Raw genomic sequence first — 26,370 nt, 5'->3', positions numbered from 1 at the left:
CCATGGAAACAACTTGAACTGACACAAATCCAACATACAGGAGAGAAAATACTCTTAAAACAAACAAATGTTTTTGGAGAAGAAATAAGTAAAAAAAAAAAAAAAAAGAAGAATTAAAAGTAGTGTTTGCTTTGTCACCCATTCTGATAACGCTTTTAGACACTTTGAGAAATAAATAACAGTGGTTTTACCTACTGAGTGTTTACTAGTGTTAAATAGCACTAAGCAACCAGATTAAGTCAGAGATATATTCCTCTGCTCAGGCAATACCGTACATACAGAACACTATGCCAAGCTGGAAGCCTCTCTATCCAGTATCTGCTATGGAAGGAAATGGCATCTTTCCTCTGTGGGCCACTCACATCCTGACAGACTAGCATCTTTCCTCTGTCTGTGTGTTACAGTGTGGCTGTGTGTTACAGTGTGTTACAGTGTGGCTGTGTGTTACAGTGTGGCTGTGTGTTACAGTGTGGCTGTGTGTTACAGTGTGGCTGTGTGTTACAGTGTGGCTGTGTGTTACAGTGGGAGTGCTCTGCCCTCCATTCAGCAGATACTAGACTAACTAAAACCCATCATTCATTTATATAGAGCTGCTGACAGAGAGGAGTGATACTCGGACTCACTGTCCACAGAGGAGACCCTGATTACAGAGACAGATGGGGGGGGGTCATGTCCCATTTCAACAGAAAACACTTCCCTCTCCACCTCAGCTCAAAGACGTCAGATAACCATGGAGACAATAAAGAGGATTGGAGTGGCTAGATCTCATTGGTTCCTCTTATACAGTAGTGTCAGACTGGGGTTGTATTATATGTCCCAGAAAGTGTTGAGTTCTTACTCTGATCATTAGAACCTAACGGACACTATGAAAGCTTTAAAACCAAGTTTATTCTTCCCTAAAGGATGGAACAGCTGAACAGACAAAGACATGGTTACAATACTGGTGGTATATGTACCCCACTTTGGGTGGAGTCTCCTCCTTCTCGCTAAATATTGTATCTTTATTGCTAGGCAGGAAACTAAGTGATACAGGCAATAAACGGTCCATTTTCCTTTAACGTGACCTGACCTCCACCCGCTCCGTCACTAATCCATGACTCTCTCCCCCCTTATCAATGCCTGTCACATGTGATCGTTTTCCCTGCATTCCAAGCTGAATTGACCCCCACCATATACCTTCCTCCTACAGATACCCATTAACTTCTGGTGTAGATCCTCTAAACCCTAGCACTCAATATTTCAACAGGATACCTGATAGCTAACACTATTTCAAGTTTAGTGGCGATTGTGCTGCTTCTTCTCAATGTTCTAAGAGGTGCTGTCGAACCTCGAACATTTCTGTGCTTCAGTAGAGGTGGAGCTAGTCTGAGGGTGGTTGCCGTGGAGACAACACTATCAACAAGGCAGGTCCTACAGGCCCTAGTTTCTACCTTCTTAACAACACTATCAACAAGGCAGGTCCTACAGGCCCTAGTTTCTACCTTCTCAACAACACTATCAACAAGGCAGGTCCTACAGGCCCTAGTTTCTACCTTCTCAACAACACTATCAACAAGGCAGGTCCTACAGGCCCTAGTTTCTACCTTCTTAACAACACTATCAACAAGGCAGGTCCTACAGGCCCTAGTTTCTACCTTCTTAACAACAAGGCAGGTCCTACATGCTCAAGTTGTCACACATGGTCTACTTTTCAGTCGTGTGGTCAGGTGCCACAAAGAGGGACGTTGGCAAGAACAGGGCAGCACGGCTGGACCCTTGGATGTACAGAGAGTAAACAATAATATGCATGTCAATCTCTCCTGGCTCAAAGTAGAGGAGAGATTGACTTCACCACTACTTGTATTTGTCAGAGGTATTGACATGTTGAAAGCACAGAGGTGTCTGTTTAAACGACTAGCACACAGCTCAGACACCAATACATACCCCACAGGACGTGCCACCAGAGGTCTCTACACAGTCAAAGTCCAGAACAGACTATGGGAGGCGCACAGTACTACATAGAGTCATGACTACATGGAACTCTATTCCACATCAGGTAACTGTTGTGAATTCTGTAATGAATGTATTGTAATGTTTTTCAAATTGTATAACTGCCTTAAATTTTGCCAGACCCCAGGAAGAGTAGCTGCTTCCTTGGCAGCATCTAATGTGATTCCATAATAAAATACATGTCTGGTCGGGGGAGGGAGGGTGTCACAGCCAAGCCCGGTCAACACACTCACCCTGCTGAACAAAGTTTCCTACGACACTGGGTCAGGTTATCTACACCTCCACCGCTCTCTCACTCTTCTTCCACCAGATAACAACCCTCCAGACGAGCTTCAATGCCATACAACTCTCCTTCCGTGGCCTCCAACTGCTCTTAAATACAAGTAAAACTAAATGCATGCTCTTCAACCGATCGCTGCCTGCACCTGCCCGCCCGTCCAGCATCACTACTCTGGACGGTTCTGACTTAGAATTTGTGGACAACTACAAATACCTAGGTGTCTGGTTAGACTGTAAACTCTCCTTCCAGACTCACATCAAACATCTCCAATCCAAAGTTAAATCTAGAATTGGCTTCCTATTTCGCAACAAAGCATCCTTTCACTCATGCTGCCAAACATACCCTCGTAAAACTGACCATCTTGCGGATCCTCGACTTTGTCGATGTCATTTACAAAATAGCCTCCAACACTCTACTCAACAAATTGGATGCAGTCTATCACAGTGCCATCCATTTTGTCACCAATGCCCCATATACTACCCACCACTGCGACCTGTACGCTCTCGTTGGCTGGCCCTCGCTTCATACTCGTCGCCAAACCCACTGGCTCCAGGTCATCTATAAGTCTTTGCTAGGTAAAGCACTGCCTTATCTCCGCTCACTGGTCACCATAGCAGCACCCACCCGTAGCACGCGCTCCAGCAGGTATATCTCTCTGGTCACCCCCAAAGCCAATTCCTCATTTGGCCGCCTCTCCTTCCAGTTCTCTGCTGCCAATGACTGGAACGAACTACAAAAATCTCTCAAACTGGAAACACTTATCTCCCTCACTAGCTTTAAGCACCAGCTGTCAGAGCAGCTCACAGATCACTGCACCTGTACATAGCCCATCTATAATTTAGCCCAAACAACTACCTCTTCCCCTACTGTATTTATTTATTTAGCTCCTTCGCACCCCAATACTTCTACTTTACACACTCATCTACTGTCAAATCTACCATTCCAGTGTTTTAATTGCTATATTGTATTAACTTTGCCACCATGGCCTATTTATCTCCCTCATCTCACCTCATTTGCTCACATTGTATATAGACTTATTTTTCGACTGTATTATTGACTATAGGTTTGTTTTACTCCATGTGTAACTCTGTGTTGTTGTATGTGTCGAACTGCTTTGCTTTATTCTTGGCCATGTCGCAGTTGTAAATGAGAACTTGTTCTCAACTTGCCTACCTGGTTAAATAAAAGTGAAATAAAAAAGAAAGATAAACATACACACCATGGAGAAAAGGAAAAGAAATTGCCTGTGTCTTCAGTCTGTTTCATTCTTAAATACATGCTACCTAACCATAACACTGAGTCGTCATTCTGGCTAGCTAGTACATTACCCATTGAAGGCACACAATCCCTTTCACTTGTCTAGTGACTGCCTTAGGAGGCATGCAGTGACTATGAATGAAAGCTGTGGTCCCTCTCTCCCTCCCGTTTCCTTCCCATCACTCTGCTGCTGATACTGAGAGAGTAGCACGGCAAAGCCAAGTTTTACACACTAATTACGTTGATGATGAGAACTTCTCTGCACCGTGTGTGTGTGCGCATGCGTGCGCGATACACATATGTTCTGGAACCAGTGACAAGACTATTTTTAGATGAGCCGTGTCTGTGTGTCTGACAAATACCCAGCAGCAGTAACCAGGTGGTGAGACTGAGAGCAAGGGAAACGTTTTGGAAATTTACAGTCCCTTAAATACAGGGACGACCGCAGCCAAAAACAGTCAATTGAAATAAATTCATTATGCCCTAATCTATGGATTTCACATGACTGAGCAGGGGCGCAGCCATAGGTGAGCCTGGGAGGCCATAGGCCCACCCACTTGGGAGCCAGACCCAGCCAATCCAAAATATACTGCTCAAAAAAATAAAGGGAACAGTTAAACAACACAATGTAACTCCAAGTCAATCACACTTCTGTGAAATCAAACTGTCCACTTAGGAAGCAACACTGATTGACAATAAATTTCACATGCTGTTGTGCAAATGGAATAGACAACAGGTGGAAATTATAGGCAATTAGCAAGACACCCCCAATAAAGGAGTGGTTCTGCAGGTGGTAACCACAGACCACTTCTCAGTTCCTATGCTTCCTGGCTGATGTTTTGGTCACTATTGAATGCTGGCGGTGCGTTCACTCTAGTGGTAGCATGAGACGGAGTCTACAACCCACACAAGTGGCTCAGGTAGTGCAGCTCATCCAGGATGGCACATCAATGCGAGCTGTGGCAAGAAGGTTTGCTGTGTCTGTCAGCGTAGTGTCCAGAGCATGGAGGCGCTACCAGGAGACAGGCCAGTACATCAGGAGACGTGGAGGACGCCGTTGGAGGGCAACAACCCAGCAGCAGGACCGCTACCTCCGCCTGTGCAAGAAGGAGCCCTGCAGAGCCCTGCAAAATGACCTCCAGCAGGCCACAAATGTGCATGTGTCTGCTCAAACGGTCAGAAACAGACTCCATGAGGGTGGTATGAGGGCCCGACGTCCACAGGTGGGGGTTGTGCTTACAGCCCAACACCGTGCAGGACGTTTGGCATTTGCCAGAGAACACCAAGATTGGCAAATTCGCCACTGGCGCCCTGTGCTCTTCACAGATGAAAGCAGGTTCACACTGAGCACATGTGACAGTCGTGACAGTCTGGAGACGCCTTGGAGAACGTTCTGCTGCCTGCAACATCCTCCAGCATGACCGGTTTGGCAGTGGGTCAGTCATGGTGTGGGGTGGCATTTCTTTGGGGGGCCGCACAGCCCCCCATGTGCTCGCCAGAGGTAGCCTGACTGCCATTAGGTACCGAGATGAGATCCTCAGACCCCTTGTGAGACCATATGCTGGTGCGGTTGGCCCTGGGTTCCTCCTAATGCAAGACAATGCTAGACCTCATGTGGCTGGAGTGTGTCAGCAGTTCCTGCAAGAGGAAGGCATTGATGCTATGGACTGGCCCGCCCGTTCCCCAGACCTGAATCCAATTGAGCACATCTGGGACATCATGTCTCGCTCCATCCACCAACGCCACGTTGCACCACAGACTGTCCAGGAGTTGGCGGATGCTTTAGTCCAGGTCTGGGAGGAGATCCCTCAGGAGACCATCCGCCACCTCATCAGGAGCATGCCCAGGCATTGTAGGGAGGTCATACAGGCACGTGGAGGCCACAAACACTACTGAGCCTCATTTTGACTTGTTTTAAGGACATTACATCAAAGTTGGATCAGCCTGTAGTGTGGTTTTCCACTTTAATTTTGAGTGTGACTCCAAATCCAGACCTCCATGGGTTGATAAATTGGATTTCCATTGATTATTTTTGTGTGATTTTGTTGTCAGCACATTCAACTATGAAAAGATAAAAGTATTTAATAAGATTATTTCATTCATTCAGATCTAGGATGTGTTATTTTAGTGTTCCCTTTATTTTTTTGAGCACTGTATTTTTCCCCCACAAAAGGGCTTTATTACAGACAGAAATACTCCTCAGCTGCAAGAATGAGGCTCTCCACTACCGGTTGTTCTTGCAGTAATGATTCTTCAGAATGTATCTGTAGATAGTAGCCAAATAGCCTACGTCTCGAAATTAACATTAAATTATCAGGTAACAGCACTGGTGGACATTCCTGCAGTGAGCATGCTAAAAGTGCGCAAAGCTGTCTTCATTTATTTTGATTCGTTTAACACTTTTTTGGTTACTACATGACTCCATATATGTCATTTCATAGTTTTGATGACTTCACTACTATTCTACAATGTAGAAAATAGTACAAATAAAGAAAAACCCTTTAATGAGTAGGTGTGTCCAAACTTTTGACTGGTACTGTATATGTGTGGGATACAGAGATGAGGTAGTTGTTCAAAAATCATGTTAAACAATATTATTGCACACAGAGTGAGTCCATGCAACTTTAATATGTGACTTTAAGCCACTTTCTACTCCTGAACTTATTTAAGCTTGCCATAACAAAGGGGTTGATCAGTTACTTATCGATTCAAGACATTATGGAGTATTGTGTGTAGGTCAGTGACAAAAAACAACAACATTTAATCCATTTAAAAATCAGGCTGTAATACAACAAAATGTGGGAGAAAGGGGTGTGAACACTTTCTAAAGGCACTGTGTGTGTGTGTGTGTGTGTGTGTGTGTGTAAAACTTAGCTTTGATTGACATTTCCAGCACTGGAAATAGGGCATAAGGCCATATACCTGTGTGTGTGTGTGTGTGTGTGTGTGTGTGTGTGTGTGTGTGTGTGTGTGTGTGTGTGTGTGTGTGTGTGTGTGTGTGTGTATTTTTGGTATGGGCCAGAATGCAGGGTGAACAAAGAAAAATACTTTTACACTGAAAAAAACCCTGTCTGTCCCTCGTCCTGAACTCACCAGCAATCTCCACAATGTCCCCAGGCACTATTTCCCGGGCTTTGACCCTCTGCACAGCCTTGCGGTTCATGCGGTACACCTTGGCTATCTCTGGCTCGTACTCCTTCAGTGCCTCGATGGCGTTCTCCGCATTCCTCTCCTGGACCACACAGAGAGACAGAGACGGGTTCAGTTCCAACACAGAGGCCAAAAGGTCCAAGCTTTATTTCAGCCCCATTTCGTACCACGCTGAAGAGTTTGTGTATTTCTGTCACTTTGGAATGAACACCTACTAGAAAGGCAATGGCTTTAAACTGAACATTCAACCCATAGACTGACCTTACCCAGTGCTCGCTCACTCAGCTGTCAATGTGTCCTCCAAACCCCACTTTATCTATCCCTCCCCCTCACTCTACCCATCCCTCCCTCCCCCCTCGCTCTAGCCGTCCCTCCCTCCCCCCCTCACTCTACCCGTCCCTCCCTCCCCCCTCACTCTACCCGTCCCTCCCTCCCCCCTCACTCTACCCATCCCTCCCTCCCCCCTCACTCTACCCGTCCCTCCCTCCCACCTCACTCTACCCGTCCCTCCCCCCTCATTCTACCCATCCCTCCCTCCCCCCTCACTCTACCCATCCCTCCCTCCCCCCTCACTCTACCCATCCCTCCCCCTCACTCTACCCATCCCTCCCCCTCACTCTACCCATCCCTCCCCCTCACTCTACCCATCCCTCCCCCTCACTCTACCCATCCCTCCCCCCTCATTCTACCCATCCCTCCAAGGTCAAAGTGCTCTATTCAGAGACCAATTCTGATTAGGCTGCAGTTCATGGTCTTCAATTAACACGGAACCGTTTCTGTCTACAGAGTGAAATGAACAAAGACAGTCAGTGATCACTCTGACTGAAATACCTCCAGAACAAGCATTTAGATCATCAGCGGCTTGTTGTACTGGCGCCTCTAGAAGCACCATGTACATTGCCACGTGTAAACACACCGGGCAATTTAAAAGCTTGGCCTTGGCTCTATGGTTTCCATGTTTCAGTTGATACGGCTTTACTATCCTACCCATCAATAAAAGCCCTGCTGGCACGTATGAAGGTCGAAAGCAGAACAACAAGTTATGGTTCTGTATAGATGACTCGTTACAGAACGTCTTCACCCTAAGCTGACACACCGTAAAATATCCTGCATGTCAACACCATCTCCTGACATGTGATCAGCTGAACACGCGAGCGAGACAGAGAGACTCACCTGCCAGACTCCGATCACAGCGTTAGCGATGAGGATAAGCAGGATGACGATAGGTTCCACGAAGGCTGTGATGGTCTCCTCCCCCTCCTCAAACAGAGCTAGCACCTGGGGGGGGAGCACATAATACAGAGTTAATAGAACAGATCCTAGTAGAAGTGTTTTCTCCTCCACAGTGAGTATTGAACAGTGAGAAGGATCGGAGCAGAGCAGGGCACAGCAGATCAGCGGCTCAAGCCCTGGTCGATAGCTCATCATTCACGACCCGTTTGGGTCCCGCAAATCTACCCTTCACTCCACTCTGCTCTGTGTAGAGAATATTGAAGGAGAGCAACTCGTTCTGATCTGTCCTTTCCTTTCATTCAGCCTAGCTAGCCAGTTGACACTGTTTTCCATTAGCGCCGTCTGTCGGCTAATCGGCCGGTTACAGACTAATTTTCAGCCGGATACTTCTTCCACTTCATATAAAAAAAATGTTTTTTAAAAGACTACTTTTCATGTAAAAGTATCAATTCGCAAGTCCATCGAGCTCTCTCCCACTAGAATGAATGATATGGATCTTCTAGCAATCTATTGATAGGATAGGCGCCCGTCAGTCACAAAGGGAACCCTTTTGTTACGGCCATCTGTCGCCACAATTTGTCGAGACAATGTGTGGTTGCTGTCAAATGTCACAGTAGGCCATTTACTGTGCTTTAATTGACAACTGAACAGCAAGTTTATAAAATGTGTTGAAGTGACTGAATAAAGTCAAACAATCAGAAGTCATGCAACGTTGTTATATGACCATGGTATCGCGTCGGGACAAATTAACCAAAGGATTTTCTAGGTTTTCCTTCCCTAGGATGTCAGGGCCAGACGGTGACGCTAAAGTGAGTAACTTACCTCGTCAGTCAGTGTAGCCTACCGAATCGCATCAGTGAGAGCCCTTCATTTGGCGCCCTAATTTTAATAGACTACTAGTAGACCTAGGCTTTTTGGCAATTATCTACAAATAAATTATGAAAACATTCGATTAAGAATCATTACTGCAGGAACAACAGTTAGTGGTCAATCTGGTCAAAGTTTGATAATTAGGGCCTTCACCAAATCAATACATTAAAATGGAATTCAACAATATTAAAACATTTATTGAATCACCTAAATGTATTGAACATTTATTAATTAGTCCTGATCACATAGGCCTAGGGGTAGGCAGCTCCAGTCCTCGAGGGCCTGATTTTTGTCACACTTTCTCCATCCATAGAAAAACAGCTGATTTAATCACATTGCATTCTAAACCAAAGATGTGTTAGCTGGGGCAAAACTGTGACACTAATCAGGCCCTCGAGGACTGGAATTGCCCACATTTAGGCCCCACCATATCCAAAACAATACACTTAATTCATACATGCTCAGTAATTTTAATTGAAAAGTTATATCTTTCTGCACAATACCACAACAACAAAAATTCTATCAGAGGTAAACTTGATAAAATCTTCAATAATTATGCTGTAAATTTCAGATGGAGTGAAGGCGTTACAATGTACCTGAGGCCACCAAAATCGAGCTCCTTCGGCAAGACATTCTAACCCATGGGTGCTTCCGGCACCTGGCCTGCAACTCTGTACTTGTGACTGACACACACTTCCGTGGTATTTCTGACAATTAGCGAGTGTTCTTAGTTTTCGCAGACGGGAGTTAGAGCAGGGATTTCCAACAGGTCGATCGTGAGTTACCAGTAGCTCGCAGACCACCTATGAGTAGCTCACCAAACAAACATTGACATCGACTCAGAACATCCAATTTCGTTTTCAGGCCCCCCCCCCCCCATACAAATATGGTTTTCTGATACGATTTAAACATTGACATCGACTCAGAACATCCAATTAGTTTTTTTCTCTATGAACAATTGTAATTGATAGTGAACAACCCCCCAAAAAAGTGAAAATCAGGAAAATCTCAAACAGAATTTGGGAAACAAAATTGATTTTGTAGGGCCCCCCCCTCAGAGTTTTTATTAAACATTATTTAACCAGGAATATTGACAGAATACATAATGTACAAGAGAAAGTAGTGCACTAAGGACCTGGGGAAGAGAATGTGCTTTTTTGAAAGCTATAAAAAAAATATTTAAAAAATGAGTAGCTCATGACATTTTTTTGAAAGTAGCTCTCGTGCTAGAAAAGGTTGGAGACCCTTGAGAGGAGGATGATAAGTGTTTTTAGTTTCAGCAGACAGGAGTTACGCTTCACTTCCAGTTCCAACATCACGTTAAAACCAAAACACAGCTTTAACAAATGGAAGGAAAAACTTAAATTTTTTAAAAAAGGATTAAAATACTGTTTACGAAGACATGCACGACAACAAGCGAAGCATCAGGGCCCAATTCAATGGCCACTTAACTTTTTCACTCTCTTCCTGCACAAACCAAAACTTTGACCTATACTCCCCCTCTCACATAACGCCGTGGAAAATGAAATAAAAGGAAGCCAACCTTTCCTCCTTCCTCAGAATAAAATGGAGGAAGTGTTTATTTCATAATTAGGAAGTGTATTCATTGTTTCAGGTGATCGATGTTGCCAGTTGTCATCGCCTGGTGTCATGGGTCAGCCTGACTATAACCCCTATTCTCATAGATGGATGGGAGTGATCAAATTGTCTCAACTAAACAACAAATCTTAGTAAAAAGATGATCGAATTAAATTGTAAAAAAAAAAAGTTGCCTACAATATGATAAATTACAGTAAGCATTGTGTCCAGTGTAACAGTTATTGAGGCTGTAGTGGTAGACTTGAGCATTGCTTCTCCTCTACAACTTCCATCCATAAATAAATAGTCATGTATAATGATATCATATCGGACACCACTTTAAAAACAACAGCTTTGTCCTGTGTTCCTCTCTCGTTGCCTGGTTACAAGGCTCTATTCTCATGTCATGCAGAGTCAGAGCAGCTCAACGTCTTCATTTACATATTATTCAAATAGGCACACAAATTAGTAGTTCCCCCATTGAGGTTTGACCCTTATACTTTAGGATAGCCTTTCCTTCAGGTACTTCTGTAGGTCACTTTCACCAACTCTTCTAGCACCAGTAGGCTGAGCACATGTTGCTGTAATTCATTAAAGCAGCAACGTTGGTCACTAAAACTGCATTGTTGTAATAAAAAAAAATAAGTGTTTATTTAACTAACTAAATCCATTTGATGTCACTTTTTTATTTTCCCTTTGTTTAACTAGGCAAGTCAATTAAGAACTAATTCTTATTTACAATGACAGCCTACCCTGGCCAAACCCGGACAACGCTGGGCCAATTGTGCGCAGCTCTATGGGACTCACAATCACGGCCGGTTGTGATACAGCCTGGAATCGAACCAGGGTGTCTGTAGTGACACCTCAAGCACTGAGATGCAGTGCCTTAGACCGCTGCGCCACTCGGGAGCCCCAAAGCCCAGTAGCACCGACTGACCCGTAAGGAATACATCAGCATCAAGTCTCAAAGGATGTGCGGGAGGTTAAACCAGCCTAGGTAGCTCAGTCTGCTTGGTGTATAGTAAAGGATGTGCGGGAGGTTAAACCAGCCTAGGTAGCTCAGTCTGCTTGGTGTATAGTAAAGGATGTGCGGGAGGTTAAACCAGCCTAGGTAGCTCAGTCTGCTTGGTGTATAGTAAAGGATGTGCGGGAGGTTAAACCAGCCTAGGTAGCTCAGTCTGCTTGGTGTATAGTAAAGGATGTGCGGGAGGTTAAACCAGCCTAGGTAGTTCAGTCTGCTTGGTGTATAGTAAAGGATGTGCGGGAGCTAAACCAGCCTAGGTGACTCAGTCTGCTTGGTGTATAGTAAAGCTGTGGGAGGTTAAACCAGCCTTGGTAACTCAGTCTGCTTGGTGTATAGTAAAGGATGTACCGGAGGTTAAACCAGCCTAGGTAGCTCAGTCTGCTTGGTGTATAGTAAAGGATGTGCGGGAGGTTAAACCAGCCTAGGTAGCTCAGTCTGCTTGATGTATAGTAAAGGATGTGCGGGAGATTAAACCAGCCTAGGTAGCTCAGTCTGCTTGGTGTATAGTAAAGGATGTGCAGGAGGATAAACCAGCCTAGGTAGCTCAGTCTGCTTGGTGTATAGTAAAGCTGTGGGAGGATAAACCAGCCTAGGTAGCTCAGTCTGCTTGGTGTATAGTAAAGGATGTGTGGGAGATTAAACCAGCCTAGGTAGCTCAGTCTGCTTGGTGTATAGTAAAGCTGTGGGAGGTTAAACCAGCCTAGGTAGCTCAGTCTGCTTGGTGTATAGTAAAGCTGTGGGAGCTGTAAATCAGTGGAACAAAACAGGGTCTTGTTACAGTGTTAACACATTTAAATGACAAGTAAGGGCAGGCCAATTTACATTAGGAAAAACAAACAGCCTCCCACTTAGAAACACCAGGATCAACACAAAGGCAATTAGTGTAGATATATTTGTATCATATACATTTTAATACTTATTTTCCTACCGCTGCCCAGAATAGCCCTGTAATTCCATCCCATTGCTCTGGGGACTGTAATAGAGGGAAATAAAATCATTATACAGGCAGGGTTCCCCTGGCCGTGCCACATACTCCACCCTACCACCTGGCCCAAAAACAGGGTCACTATTTAAGGAATTGTATGAGTCAGAATATTGGAAATACTGAAGTAAAGAGAAATGCTTTGAGGGGAAAAATCTAGGGAGTGAAGGGTCTGAACCTTCCACCATCGGCAGGCCAGTATTATTGTAAATACGGAGGTGGTATGCAAAGCAATGCCTGCAGATAGAGTATTACAGATACATTCTGTCCACTGTCAAGGCAGAGTATTACAGACACATGATGTCCACTGTCAAGGCAGAGTATTACAGACACATTCTGTCCACTGTCAAGTCAGGGTATTACAGACACATTCTGTCCACTGTCAAGTCAGGGTATTACAGACACATTCTGTCCACTGTCAAGGCAGGGTATTACAGACACATGATGTCCACTGTCAAGGCAGAGTATTACAGACACATTCTGTCCACTGTCAAGTCAGGGTATTACAGACACATTCTGTCCACTGTCAAGTCAGGGTATTACAGACACATTCTGTCCACAGTCAAGGCAGGGTATTACAGACACATGATGTCCACTGTCAAGGCAGAGTATTACAGACACATTCTGTCCACTGTCAAGTCAGGGTATTACAGACACATTCTGTCCACTGTCAAGTCAGGGTATTACAGACACATTCTGTCCACTGTCAAGGCAGAGTATTACAGACACATTCTGTCCACTGTCAAGGCAGGGTATAACAGACACATTCTGTCCACTGTCAAGGCAGGGTATTACAGACTCATGATGTCCACTGTCAAGGCAGGGTATTACAGACACATTCTGTCCACTGTCAAGGCAGGGTATTACAGACACATGATGTCCACTGTCAGGGCAGGGTATTACAGACACATTCTGTCCACTGTCAAGGCATTACAGACACATTCTGTCCACTGTCAAGGCAGGGTATTACAGACACATGATGTCCACTGTCAGGGCAGGGTATTACAGACACATGATGTCCACTGTCAAGGCAGGGCATTACAGACACATTCTGTCCACTGTCAAGGCAGGGTATTACAGACTCATGATGTCCACTGTCAGGGCAGGGTATTACAGACATATGATGTCCACTGTCAGGGCAGGGTATTACAGACTCATGATGTCCACTGTCAAGGCAGGGTATTACAGACATATGATGTCCACTGTCAGGGCAGGGTAGCCTGGTTGTCACTATTGGGCTAAGCTGCAAAGCTAGACGTAAAACTTTCAAGCCAATGTAGAAAAAGGTCAAAACATAGGACTCATATGAATGAGTGGAGAGAAGTGAACAAAGGAGAATGTGATGAGCAGCAGGGTATTGGTTTAAATCGTTACTTACTAAGGAGAATGTAATGAGCAGCAGAGTATTGGTTTCAATAGTTACTTACTAAGGAGAATGTGATGAGCAGCAGGGTATTGGTTTCAATAGTTACTTACTAAGGAGAATGTAATGAGCAGCAGGGTATTGGTTTCAATAGTTACTTACTAAGGAGAATGTGATGAGCAGCAGAGTATTGGTTTCAATAGTTACTTACTAAGGAGAATGTGATGAGCAGCAGGGTATTGGTTTCAATAGTTACTTACTAAGGAGAATGTAATGAGCAGCAGGGTATTGGTTTCAATAGTTACTTACTAAGGAGAATGTGATGAGCAGCAGGGTATTGGTTTCAATAGTTACTTACAAAGGAGAATGTGATGAGCAGCAGGGTATTGGTTTCAATAGTTACTAAGGAGAATGTAATGAGCAGCAGGGTATTGGTTTCAATAGTTACTTACTAAGGAGAATGTGATGAGCAGCAGGGTATTGGTTTCAATAGTTACTTACTAAGGAGAATGTAATGAGCAGCAGGGTATTGGTTTCAATAGTTACTTACTAAGGAGAATGTAATGAGCAGCAGGGTATTGGTTTCAATAGTTACTTACTAAGGAGAATGTAATGAGCAGCAGAGTATTGGTTTCAATAGTTACTTACTAAGGAGAATATGATGAGCAGCAGGGTATTGGTTTCAATAGTTACTAAGGAGAATGTGATGAGCAGCAGGGTATTGGTTTCAATAGTTACTTACTAAGGAGAATGTGATGAGCAGCAGGGTATTGGTTTCAATAGTTACTTACTAAGGAGAATGTGATGAGCAGCAGGGTATTGGTTTCAATAGTTACTTACTAAGGAGAATGTAATGAGCAGCAGGGTATTGGTTTCAATAGTTACTTACTAAGGAGAATGTGATGAGCAGCAGGGTATTGGTTTCAATAGTTACTTACTAAGGAGAATGTAATGAGCAGCAGAGTATTGGTTTCAATAGTTACTTACTAAGGAGAATATAATGAGCAGCAGAGTATTGGTTTCAATAGTTACTTACTAAGGAGAATGTGATGAGCAGCAGGGTATTGGTTTCAATAGTTACTTACTAAGGAGAATGTAATGAGCAGCAGAGTATTGGTTTCAATAGTTACTTACTAAGGAGAATATGATGAGCAGCAGGGTATTGGTTTCAATAATTACTAAGGAGAATGTAATGAGCAGCAGGGTATTGGTTTCAATAGTTACTTACTAAGGAGAATATGATGAGCAGCAGGGTATTGGTTTCAATAATTACTAAGGAGAATGTAATGAGCAGCAGGGTATTGGTTTCAATAGTTACTTACTAAGGAGAATGTAATGAGCAGCAGAGTATTGGTTTCAATAGTTACTTACTAAGGAGAATGTGATGAGCAGCAGAGTATTGGTTTCAATAATTACTAAGGAGAATGTAATGAGCAGCAGGGTATTGGTTTCAATAGTTACTTACTAAGGAGAATGTAATGAGCAGCAGAGTATTGGTTTCAATAGTTACTTACTAAGGAGAATGTGATGAGCAGCAGGGTATTGGTTTAAATCGTTACTTACTAAGGAGAATGTGATGAGCAGCAGAGTATTGGTTTCAATAGTTACTTACTAAGGAGAATGTGATGAGCAGCAGGGTATTGGTTTCAATAGTTACTTACTAAGGAGAATGTGATGAGCAGCAGGGTATTGGTTTCAATAGTTACTTACTAAGGAGAATGTGATGAGCAGCAGGGTATTGGTTTAAATCGTTACTTACTAAGGAGAATGTGATGAGCAGCAGAGTATTGGTTTCAATAGTTACTTACTAAGGAGAATGTGATGAGCAGCAGAGTATTGGTTTCAATCGTTACTTACTAAGGAGAATGTGATGAGCAGCAGGGTATTGGTTTCAATAGTTACTTACTAAGGAGAATGTGATGAGCAGCAGGGTATTGGTTTCAATAGTTACTTACTAAGGAGAATGTAATGAGCAGCAGGGTATTGGTTTAAATCGTTACTTACTAAGGAGAATGTGATGAGCAGCAGGGTATTGGTTTCAATCGTTACTTACTAAGGAGAATGTGATGAGCAGCAGGGTATTGGTTTCAATAGTTACTTACTAAGGAGAATGTAATGAGCAGCAGAGTATTGGTTTCAATAGTTACTTACTAAGGAGAATGTGATGAGCAGCAGGGTATTGGTTTCAATAGTTACTTACTAAGGAGAATGTGATGAGCAGCAGGGTATTGGTTTCAATAGTTACTTACTAAGGAGAATGTGATGAGCAGCAGGGTATTGGTTTCAATAGTTACTTACTAAGGAGAATGTGATGAGCAGCAGGGTATTGGTTTCAATAGTTACTTACAAAGGAGAATGTGATGAGCAGCAGGGTATTGGTTTCAATAGTTACTTACAAAGGAGACGCAGGCAGCTAACAACAGGATTCTGACCAGGAGGTCTTCAAACTGCTCCACCACCAGCTCCCATAGGGACTTGCCTACAACACACACACACACACACACACACACACACACACACACACACACACACACACACAGTGCCTTCAGAAAGTATTCATACCCCTTGACTTATTCCACATTTTGTAGTGTTACAGCCTGAATTTAAAAGTGGATTACATTTAGGTTCTCATCCAACTACACAAAATACCCCATAATGACAAAAGTGAAAACCTGTTCAGAAATTTTGCCAAATTTATTGAAAAATACATAAATATCTAACTTACATAAGTATTTATACCCTTGAGTGAATACATGTTAGAATCACCTTTGGTAGCGATTACAGCTGTGAGTGTTTCTAGGTAAGTTGCTAAGAGCTTTGCACACCCGAATTCTTCAAGCTCTGTCAAGTTGGTTGTTGATCATTGCAAGACAGCCATTTAAGTCTTGCCATAGTTTTAAGAAGATTTAAGTCAAAACTGTAACTAGGCCACTCAGGAACATACAATGTTGTCTTGTCAAGCAACTTCAGTGTACATTTGGCCTTGTGTTTTAGCTTAGTGTCCTACTGAAAGGTAAATGTCAGGTTTTCCTCTGCTTGGCTCTATTCAGTTTCTTTTTATCCTAAAAACGCCCTAGTCCTTGCAGATGACAAGCGCCCCCATGACATGATGCAGCCACCACCATACTTGAAAATATGAAGAGTGGTACTCAGTGATGCGTTTGCCCCAAATATAATGCTTTGTAGTCAGACATGTTAATTTCAGATTTACTTTAGTGCCTTAGTGCAAACAGGATGCATGTTTTGAAATATTATTATTCTGTACAGGCTTCCTTCTTTTCACTCTACCAATTAGGTTAGTTTTGTGGAGTAACTACAATGTTGTAGATCCATGCTCAGTTTACTCCCATCACAGCCATTAAACTCTGGAACTGTTTCTAAGTCACTATTGGCCTCATGGTGAAATCCCTGAGCGGTTTCCTTCCTGTCTGGTAACTGAGTTGGGAAGGACGCCTGTATCTTTGTAGTGACTGGGTGTTTGATACACCATCCAAAGTGTAATTAATAACTTCACCGTGCTCAAAGGGATAGTCGATGTCTGCTTTTTTTTTAACCCATCTACCAATAGGTGCCCTTCTTTGTGAGGCACTGGAAAACCTCCCTGGTCTTTGTGGTTAAATCTGTGTTTGAAATTCACTGCTCGACTCGGTAACCTTATGGATAATTGTATGTGTGGGGTACAGAGATGAGGTAGTCATTCAAAAATCATGTTAAACACTATTATTGCAAAATTATTGCAACTTACGTGACTTAAGCAAATTCTTACTCTTGATCTTATTTAGGCTTGCCATAACAAAGGGGTTGCATACTTAATGACTCAAGAAATTTCAGCTTTTCATTTTTTATTAATTTGTAAAACAAATGTCTAAAAACATTATCCCACTTTAACATTATGGGGTATTGTGTGTAGGCCAGTGACACAAAATCTAAATGTAATCCATTTAAAATTCTGTCTGTAAGAAACAGAAATGTGGAGAAAGTCAAGAGGTGCGACTACTTTCTGAAGGCCCTGTACATATAGTCAAGTCATAAGACTGTCCGGCTATACATCATCTTGTCACACATACTGTACCTATAAAAACTCTTAGTCCAGGCCTGAAAGTATATCATGAGAATTGAAACCGCAGTTAAACAGCACTACCCATCCGTTGGTAATATGGGACTTCTATAGGTCTATACTTCTGTTCTGCCAGTCATGAATCCCTCTTCTATTGACAGTGTATCTATATGGGTGGTGCTTCAAGTCAGTGTGTAGTCTGAGGATTCACACACACAATCCTAGGCTAAAGGGCTAATCATCAGCTTGTAAAGGAGGGGGCACTAGAATCTCACTGGAAATATCAATATTTACCTTCTTCAGCCGGAAGCTCTGTCAGTGTCGCACCACCATCACGCCATCCGTGGAGGGATGGAAGGGGGAGATGGATGAAGAGAGGAGAGAGGGGGTGCAGCGAGAGAGGGGGGTGCAGCGAGAGAGGGGGGGACAGCGAGAGAGAGAGAGGACAGCGAGAGAGAGAGAGGACAGCGAGAGAGAGAGAGGACAGCGAGAGAGAGAGAGAGAGAGAGGACAGCGAGAGAGAGAGAGAGAGAGAGGACAGCGAGAGAGAGAGAGAGAGAGGACAGCGAGAGAGAGAGAGAGAGAGAGAGGACAGCAGAGAGAGAGAGAGGAGACAGCGAGAGAGAGAGAGGAGACAGCGAGAGAGGGAGGGGAGACAGCGAGAGAGGGAGGGGAGACAGCGAGAGAGGGAGGGGAGACAGCGAGAGAGGGAGGGGAGACAGCGAGAGAGGGAGGGGAGACAGCGAGAGAGGGAGGGGAGACAGCGAGAGAGGGAGGGAGACAGCGAGAGAGGGAGGGGGAGACAGCGAGAGGAGGGGAGACAGCGAGAGAGGGGAGACAGCGAGAGAGGGAGGGGAGACAGCGAGAGAGAGGGAGGGGAGACAGCGAGAGAGAGGGAGGGGAGACAGCGAGAGAGAGAGGGAGGGGAGACAGCGAGAGAGAGGAGGAGAGAGCGAGAGAGAGGAGGAACAGCACAAAGACATGTTAATGATTAACAGATTAATTTAGAACAGGCTTTGAGATGCTTTTGACATGTGTAAACAATTCCACTTAATCCTGGAGCAGTTGAGTTTAAATGTATGATTACATATGAAATAAAGGAAGGCAGTGTTTGGCAGTGTTTCAGTGTTTCTGAACTAAAGGATTACTGTGTTGTAACAACTCTGATGATTTAAAACAATGTTATTTTTCAGCTCTCACATTATCAGATCTGTGTGGGAGGGGGAGGCGTGGAGGGAGCGGAGTTGGGGTGTAGAGGAGTGAGGGACAGGCAGCACAACACAGCTATAGTACAACACCCACCACAGTGATGAGAACCTCTTTACAGCACCACGTGTCCATCAATACTAGTCAGCATAACACTAAGTCACAGCTCAGGTAATGTGATGTTCTGTGTAGCTCGGTTGGTAAAGCATGGGTCTTACAGGACAGTGGGTTCAATTCCCGGGACCACCCATACGTAAAATGTATGACTAAGTCACTTTGGATAAAAGCGCCTGCTAAATTGTGTGTGTGTGTGTGTGTGTGTGTGTGTGTGTGTGTATGTATATATATATGTGTGTAAATTGTGTGTATGTGTATGTGTATATATATATATATATATATATATACTATATATTATACTATATACTATATACTATATACTATATAGTATATATATATATATACTATATATTATATATTATATATATATATATAATGAAGTGCTGAACATGCTATAGCAATACACTCCCCTGTCAAGCTAGGACCTCCTGTAAGACTGGTCTATATAACCCTACTGAGATCAGGGCAAAACATTCATATTTGATAACACAGAAACTTCTCAATAGCTGCAAATTCCAGTCTTACTCTAAAGCCATAATTAAAATCCTGAAATATAAAAGCATGATGGGCATGTTTGGAAACAAACTACAGTATGACTAGGCACTGGAAGTTTTACAGGGCCATCAAACGTGACCCCACTAAGAGGGCAGAAAAGTAGAGGAACCATGACGTGACTCGCCCGGAGGAGAGCCCTTCCAAAAACATACCCAAGCAAGACACACACCCGCACACCGGGAAATTAAATTCCAGTGGTCCTGAAATAAAATGAATTACACAGAGTTGATCAGGAGCTTTTGAATTCTTCCTACCAACTTTCTGATTAACCAATAGAAAAAGAAAAATAGTCTGATGATTTCAGGTTAAAATATAATTTAATGAAATTGCTTTTTATTGACACGGTACAGTACATGAATAATGTAATAACTTGTAGCAGTACAAAGAGGGGTTATTGTGCTTTGAAGAACACCGTTTCCACTGATCATGTTATCCAAGCAAGAAGTGAGAGAGTAAGAGCAAGACGAAGCAGGAGTAAGAGCAAGATGAAGCAGGAAGTGGGAGAGTAAGGGCAAGATGAAGCAGGAAGTGGGAGAGTAAGGGCAAGATGAAGCAGGAAGTGGGAGAGTAAGGGCAAGATGAAGCGGGAGAGTAAGGGCAAGATGAAGCAGGAAGATAACTCATTGTAAAACTGCCCTATAAATATCAACTAGTGAATGCATTTCAGTCATAACCCTACAGCTTTCTATTCCTTCTTAGTTCTTACCCAATTATCTCATCATCATCATTCTTGCCTCATCCTCACACACAGTAATCTGTATTGCAACGATGATTCATTGGTTAATGAGAATGTATTTAAAGTATTTCAGCAACATGCATATAGAGGCTCTGGTTCCTGTAGGAGCTCTGAGCTGAACATGGGAAATCCTTTGAGGACTGTGTACTGTGTTCGAAGATCCAGAAATGTTTTCCATGCTCTGCCAGTCTGACATAAGCCCTTTTCCCTGTTAGACAAGTGGGGAGGCACACTATTGTTTTTATGGCAGACAGGCTGGCTGCAGCTCCTAGTTCTGCTGGTCTGAGCTGGGAAGAGAGGCTTGCTGGAAGGGAGCGAGGTAGGGAAAGAGGGAGGGAGTGAACGGGTTTCCCCAGCCCTCTCTGTGCCAAGGATTCCCTCCTTACTGTAGTCATCTGGGTTGCGTCAGCCTCCGCTGAAACATTCCAACAAACTGACTTCACCATGCCTCTATTCTTCTCCACTCTCTCTCCCTGGCTCTCAGCTTCTCTATTTCTGCCCCCCCAACTAATCATGCGCTCTGCCCCTGGCTATGAGACAATGAAAACAAAAGCCAGCCTGTTTATACACTACCAGTCCAGAGAGGAACCACTTCCTGGTTACAGTAGCCAACAGAACAAAGAGGTTCCATGTCCAAGTTCATGGCCAGCAAACCTGAGTTTAGGTAGTATTTGAAATAATTTAGGTAGTATTTGAAATAATTTCAAATGCTTTAGCTGGGCTTGATCGAGCTTGCCTGGCACAATGGAATAGTTGCAAAAGTGGAAACCCTGAAAATGCTTAAAGTATTTGAAAGACTTCAAATAGTATTTGAACCCAGATCTGATGGCCAATAACAGATAGCCAGGAGAAGCACCAGGAAACGTAACATCCATCACCACTAGGACATGGGATGTGCTGAGTCAGTAGCGTTCACTACAACTTCTTACCACACACACACACACACACACACACACACACACATTTAACTTTCTCCTTTGCCTTATGATTAGAGCTGTAATGGTTTCAGACTAAAACTACACGTCGTAATATGGGAAGCACAGCAATAGGACTAGATTATTGAGGTCCTCTCAGTCTCAACTGCAAATATGTGAAAGTTTTCAAAACAGTTGCCATGACTACTTGGCTTGTGGAAACTACTGGAAAACAGTGTTTCATTGGGTAACGTCGCCAACGCCTGACGAAAATAACTGTTAAGCAATGCATTTAGGACCTTGATACATCCCGACACTACACACTGGGTCTGGATCACAATGGCACCCTATTCTCAATATAGTGCACTACATTTGACCAGAGCACCATTAAGGGAATAGGTCAAAATGTGGTTCACTAATTATTTTTTTAACTACGCAAGTCAGTTAAGAACAAATTCTTATTTTCCAATGACTGCCTACCCCGGCCAAACCCTAACCCGGGCGACACTGGGCCAATTGTGCGCTGCCCAATGGGACTCCCAATCACTGCTGGTTGTGATACAGCCTGGAATCGAACCATGGTCTGTAGCGACACCTCTAGCACTGAGATGCAGTGCCTTAGACCGCGCCGCCACTCGGAAGCCCTTATAGGGGGTCAGTTGGGATGCGCGCTGGCTCTCTTGGCATCGAACAGCAAGTGCAGCATAGTAACCCCATAGACTAAATAGTTCAAAAGCTAATCTCTGAAACAGAGGAAACTGGTACTGGCTTTTATAGTGGGGTAATAAGCAGGTAGTCAGGTGATGCCCTCCGTTGGCCTACTGCTGCATTCAAGAAAATAGCCAGTGTTAGTCAAATAAATAGCAGCCAGTCAGTAGCTGTGGCAAAAGGCCATAGAGAGCAGAGCAGTCAGCTACCACTTCAACTCTCTCTCGGTCGGTCTGGCTCATCGTTAAAGACCTTGGAGCAGGACTGACACTGTGGCTAAGGTCTCCGAAGACAGGTCAGGTCTAGAAGTGACACAAACGGGTGAACTCTGGTGACCCGCTCCACCTTCCTCTACCCCCACTGTACATCTACATGCATTAACCAGATCATGTATTAGAGGTGAATGGTAAGTGTCAGTCATATCATTGACTGGCAGTCTACGATCGCATCTACTCAGTGGATGTCACTCATTTAATATAAAAATGGAGAATGCACCTTCCTTCCCAGGAGAGGCTGGAGGCTGACTAAGTGTTTAAGGGTATTTGTGTCTGTCTCCCTCCCAGTCTGTGTGTGTGTGTGTGTGTGTGTGTGTGTGTGTGTGTGTGTGTGTGTGAGTGCCTGTCTCTCCGGTTTTGTGTGTGAGAGACACAGCAGAGAGCTCACCCATGGCCTGGAGCGATGTAACGTTACTAGAGTTGTGGTGAGTGGACTGGGAGAGCCTACGTATACCTGGTCCAACTGTGGCTCGCACTACTCACTACTACTCTTGGCATGAGAAGCGGCCATTTTGGATGTTTATAAGTTTGGGTTGTTAAACTCAAGATGTAGATTTATTTCTCTATTAATAGTATCTAAAGTAACAACTTCCCAAATCTGCTGAACAAATTAACCAAACAAAGCATCAGTACCTCAGGCATGGGGGGGTGGGTTCTCTAGAGCTGGGCGGTGTGGGTGTGTGTAGTAAAATACGGTACACACACACACACACACACACACACACACAGGTTTAGGTTTTTTACTTTACCTTCTATAAATGGTATTTGAATGTTTGGTTTGTTAAATGTGATAAGCTGTGTGTAACATCCATTTGTATATAGTTTACTCTGCTACTTGAGTCATCTCTCTCCACACAGACCTAGCCCTGCCCCGTCACTCAAGCAGCGCATGGTTCCTCAACCAGGAGACAATTGCTTTCAGTCTCTGTATGATCAACACAGCACATGCAACAATGTTGATGACAGCGATGCTGTTTTCACTTTGCTTCTTATTATAGCGTGCTATAATGACTGTTAGTTGGTTTCTTACATCTGCAAATGGATAGTTTGTATTTTCTTAGCAAGCTGGGCCTAAATCGTGTTAGCCGCTAATGCTAATTGCTAGTTAGCTGGCTAGCTAATAAATATACGGAGTCAGAGAAAACGTAACTAACAATACAGCCTGATAATACCAGTGATGGTGTAGACCTAAATCAGCATGTTGTTTGTGCAACAGTATCTTCTAAATCAAAGAGGAATATGCGAAGCAAGAATATGTTAGCTACATGAAGTAGACTAAGAGAAAACATTGGCTACATTTTAAAATGTTATAAGGTCCCCTAAGAAACACTGACCATCCCTTTGGTTCCTATCCGGTCACAATAACTGCTCCCTGGCTTTTCAGTTATTCTCATGTCAAACATTGCATTCAAAGTGTCTACTAATATATTCTAATTCTATAAATCATTTCATTTACATGATTCCAACAGTTCACCCAAGTGTTTTGCTCTAATCTCAATTGCAACATTTCGGTTAAAATAAATAAGGCCTAAATTGTTGGCCTATATCATGCAGCCCTCCATGGCAGAGCAGAAATGATATTAAATGAGTGCAGGAAATGCAGAAATGATAAACCAAAAATAATTTCAGTTGAATTGAACAGTATACAACAAATCAGAATGGATAAAGACCCATTGAAATCACTTAGAATATGTGTTGCCACCCTGGGGTCAAGCAATACTCATAAAATTAAAAAAAGTGAAATACCGTGATATCATATTTTGGCCATATCGCCCTGCCCTAACGTCATCAGTTTGACTGATCAAACACTGCAACACACACACACACACACACACACACACACACACACACACTGAGTTGAGATTCATCACCAGAGCCAGCTACCACCTGGGATACCATCAGGTCCCAGCCCCCTCAACAAGACAGCAGTAAGAACCAACCACATTATCAAGTCTAATTCAGTGAAGACTGACTGAGTAGCACTGACAGATAATAGAAAGGTCTGTGTGTAGCTCAGTGCCGCCTCTGCTTAGCTCAGTGACTCAACATCCATCTCCAGAAGGCTTCTGAGCGTGACTGACTTATTTTACCTTTATTTAACCAGGTAGGCCAGTTGAGAACAAGTTCTCATTTACAACCACGACCTGGCCAAGATAAAGCAAAGCGACAAAAAACAGAGTTACATATGGGATAAACAAAACGTACAGTCAATAACGCAAAAGAAAGAAATGTATTTATGTATAGTGTGTGCAAATGTAGAAGAGAAGGTAGCCAATAAATAGGCCCTCGAGGCAAAAATAAATGACAATTTAGCTTTAACACTGGAGTGATTGATGTGCAGATGATGTGCAAGTAGAGATACTGGGGTGCAAAAGAGCAAGAGGGTAAGTAATAATATGGGGATGAGGTACTGTAGAGGTAGGACGTGAGAATAAAAGAAAAAGGGACGAGTTAACAGGATCCCAGATACTTTACACGCAACCAAGCAGGAGAACAGAGAGCCCACTGGAGCCCACTGGAGCCCACTTCCACTCAAAGTAGAAGGAAAAATGATTTAAAAAAAAAAGAAAATTAAATAACTGAAATAGTTGCATAAGTACTCAGTTCCCTGAGTCAATACATGTTAGAAACACCTTTGGAATCGATTACAGCTGTGAGTAATTTGGGTAAGTCTATAAGAGCGTTGCACACCTCGATTGGTGCAACGTTTATCTATTATTCAAGCTCAGGTGTGCAAAGGATCATGGCTAGACAGTAATGTTCACGTCTTGCCATAGATTTTAAAGCAGATTTAAGTGAAAACTACCTTGGCCATGCAGAAACATTCACTCTCTTCTTGGTAAGCAACTCCAGTGTAGATGTGGCCTTGTGTTTAAGGTTATTGTTCTGCTGAAAAGTGAATTCCTCTCCCAGTCTCTGGTGTACAGTAGACTGGAGCAGGTTCTGGGATCAGCTCCATTACATTTCTTTTTTATCCTGAAAAACTCTCCAGTCTTGGCCAATGTCAAGCATACCCATACCATGACGCAGCCACCACCATCCTTGAAAATAAGAAGGCAGTTACTCAGTGATGTGTTGTTGGATTTGCCCCAAACAGAAGGCTTTGCATTTAGGCCAAAAACAGTATTCCTTTGGTGTTTTTTGTTGTTGTTGCAGTATTACTTTAGTGCCTTGTTACATTTTTAGTCTGTATATTTATATTGTTTTCACTCTGTCATTTAGGTCACTATTGAGGTCATTATTGTAGAGTCACTACAATGTTGCTGATCCATCCTCAGTTCTCTCATCACAGCCATTGAACTCTGTAGCCATTTTAAAAAAATCACCAATGGCTTCATGGTAACATGCCTAGGCAGTTTAATTCCGGTCCTGCAGCTCAGTTCAAAAGGACCACTGTATATTTGACGTGTCTGAGTGTTTTAATAAATAATGCACAGCATAATTATTAATGTGACCATGCTTAAAGAGATATTCAATGTCTGATTTGTTATTGTTACCCATCTACCAATCACTGCCCTTCTTTATGAGGCTTTCTAAAAGCTCCCTGGTCTTTGTACTTGAATCTATGCTTGAAATGCAATACTTGACTGAGGGACCTTACAGATGTACAGTAACAGTCAAAAGTTTGGACACGTACTCAGTTCAATAAAATCAAGGGGTTTTATTTTTACATTGTAGAATAGTGAAAACATCACAACTATGAAATAACACACATGGAATCATGTAGCAACCAAAAAACGAATCAAAATCTATTTTAGATTCTTCAAAATAGCCACCCTTTACCTTGATGACAGCTTTGCATACTCTTGGCATTCTCTCAACCAGCTTCATGAGGTAGTCACCTGGAATGCATTTCAATTAAACAGGTGTGCCTTGTTCAAAGTTCATTTGTGGAATTTCGTTCCTTCAAAATGTATTTGAGCCAACTAGTTATGTTGTGACAAGGTACGGGTGGTATACAGAAGATAGCCCTATTTGGTAAAAGTCAATTTGGTAAAAGTCCATATTATGGCAAGAACAGCTCAATTAAGCAAAGAGAAATGACAGTCCATCGTTACTTTAACACATGAAGGTCA

At 43.2% G+C, this 26,370-nt stretch overlaps 1 protein-coding gene across 1 annotated transcript in view; it reads right to left on the bottom strand.

Annotated features, from left to right (window-relative positions):
• Window positions 1-26,370, bottom strand: part of LOC106603933 (sarcoplasmic/endoplasmic reticulum calcium ATPase 1) — a 102,474-nt gene that overhangs the window by 63,892 nt on the left and 12,212 nt on the right. Inside the window, exons 2-5 of the mRNA XM_014198187.2 lie at window positions 18,078-18,095; window positions 16,123-16,205; window positions 7,850-7,954; window positions 6,620-6,758 (exon numbers count right to left, since the gene is read on the bottom strand). Of these exons, the coding sequence (XP_014053662.1) occupies window positions 6,620-6,758; window positions 7,850-7,954; window positions 16,123-16,205; window positions 18,078-18,095 (345 nt within the window). The remainder of the gene's footprint in view (window positions 1-6,619; window positions 6,759-7,849; window positions 7,955-16,122; window positions 16,206-18,077; window positions 18,096-26,370) is intronic.

This window comes from Salmo salar, chromosome ssa04 (assembly GCF_905237065.1).
Source record: "Salmo salar chromosome ssa04, Ssal_v3.1, whole genome shotgun sequence".
Classification (NCBI taxonomy): domain Eukaryota; kingdom Metazoa; phylum Chordata; class Actinopteri; order Salmoniformes; family Salmonidae; genus Salmo; species Salmo salar.
The sequence above is the reverse complement of the archived record's forward strand: the minus strand, read 5'-3'. Positions and strand labels throughout refer to the sequence as shown.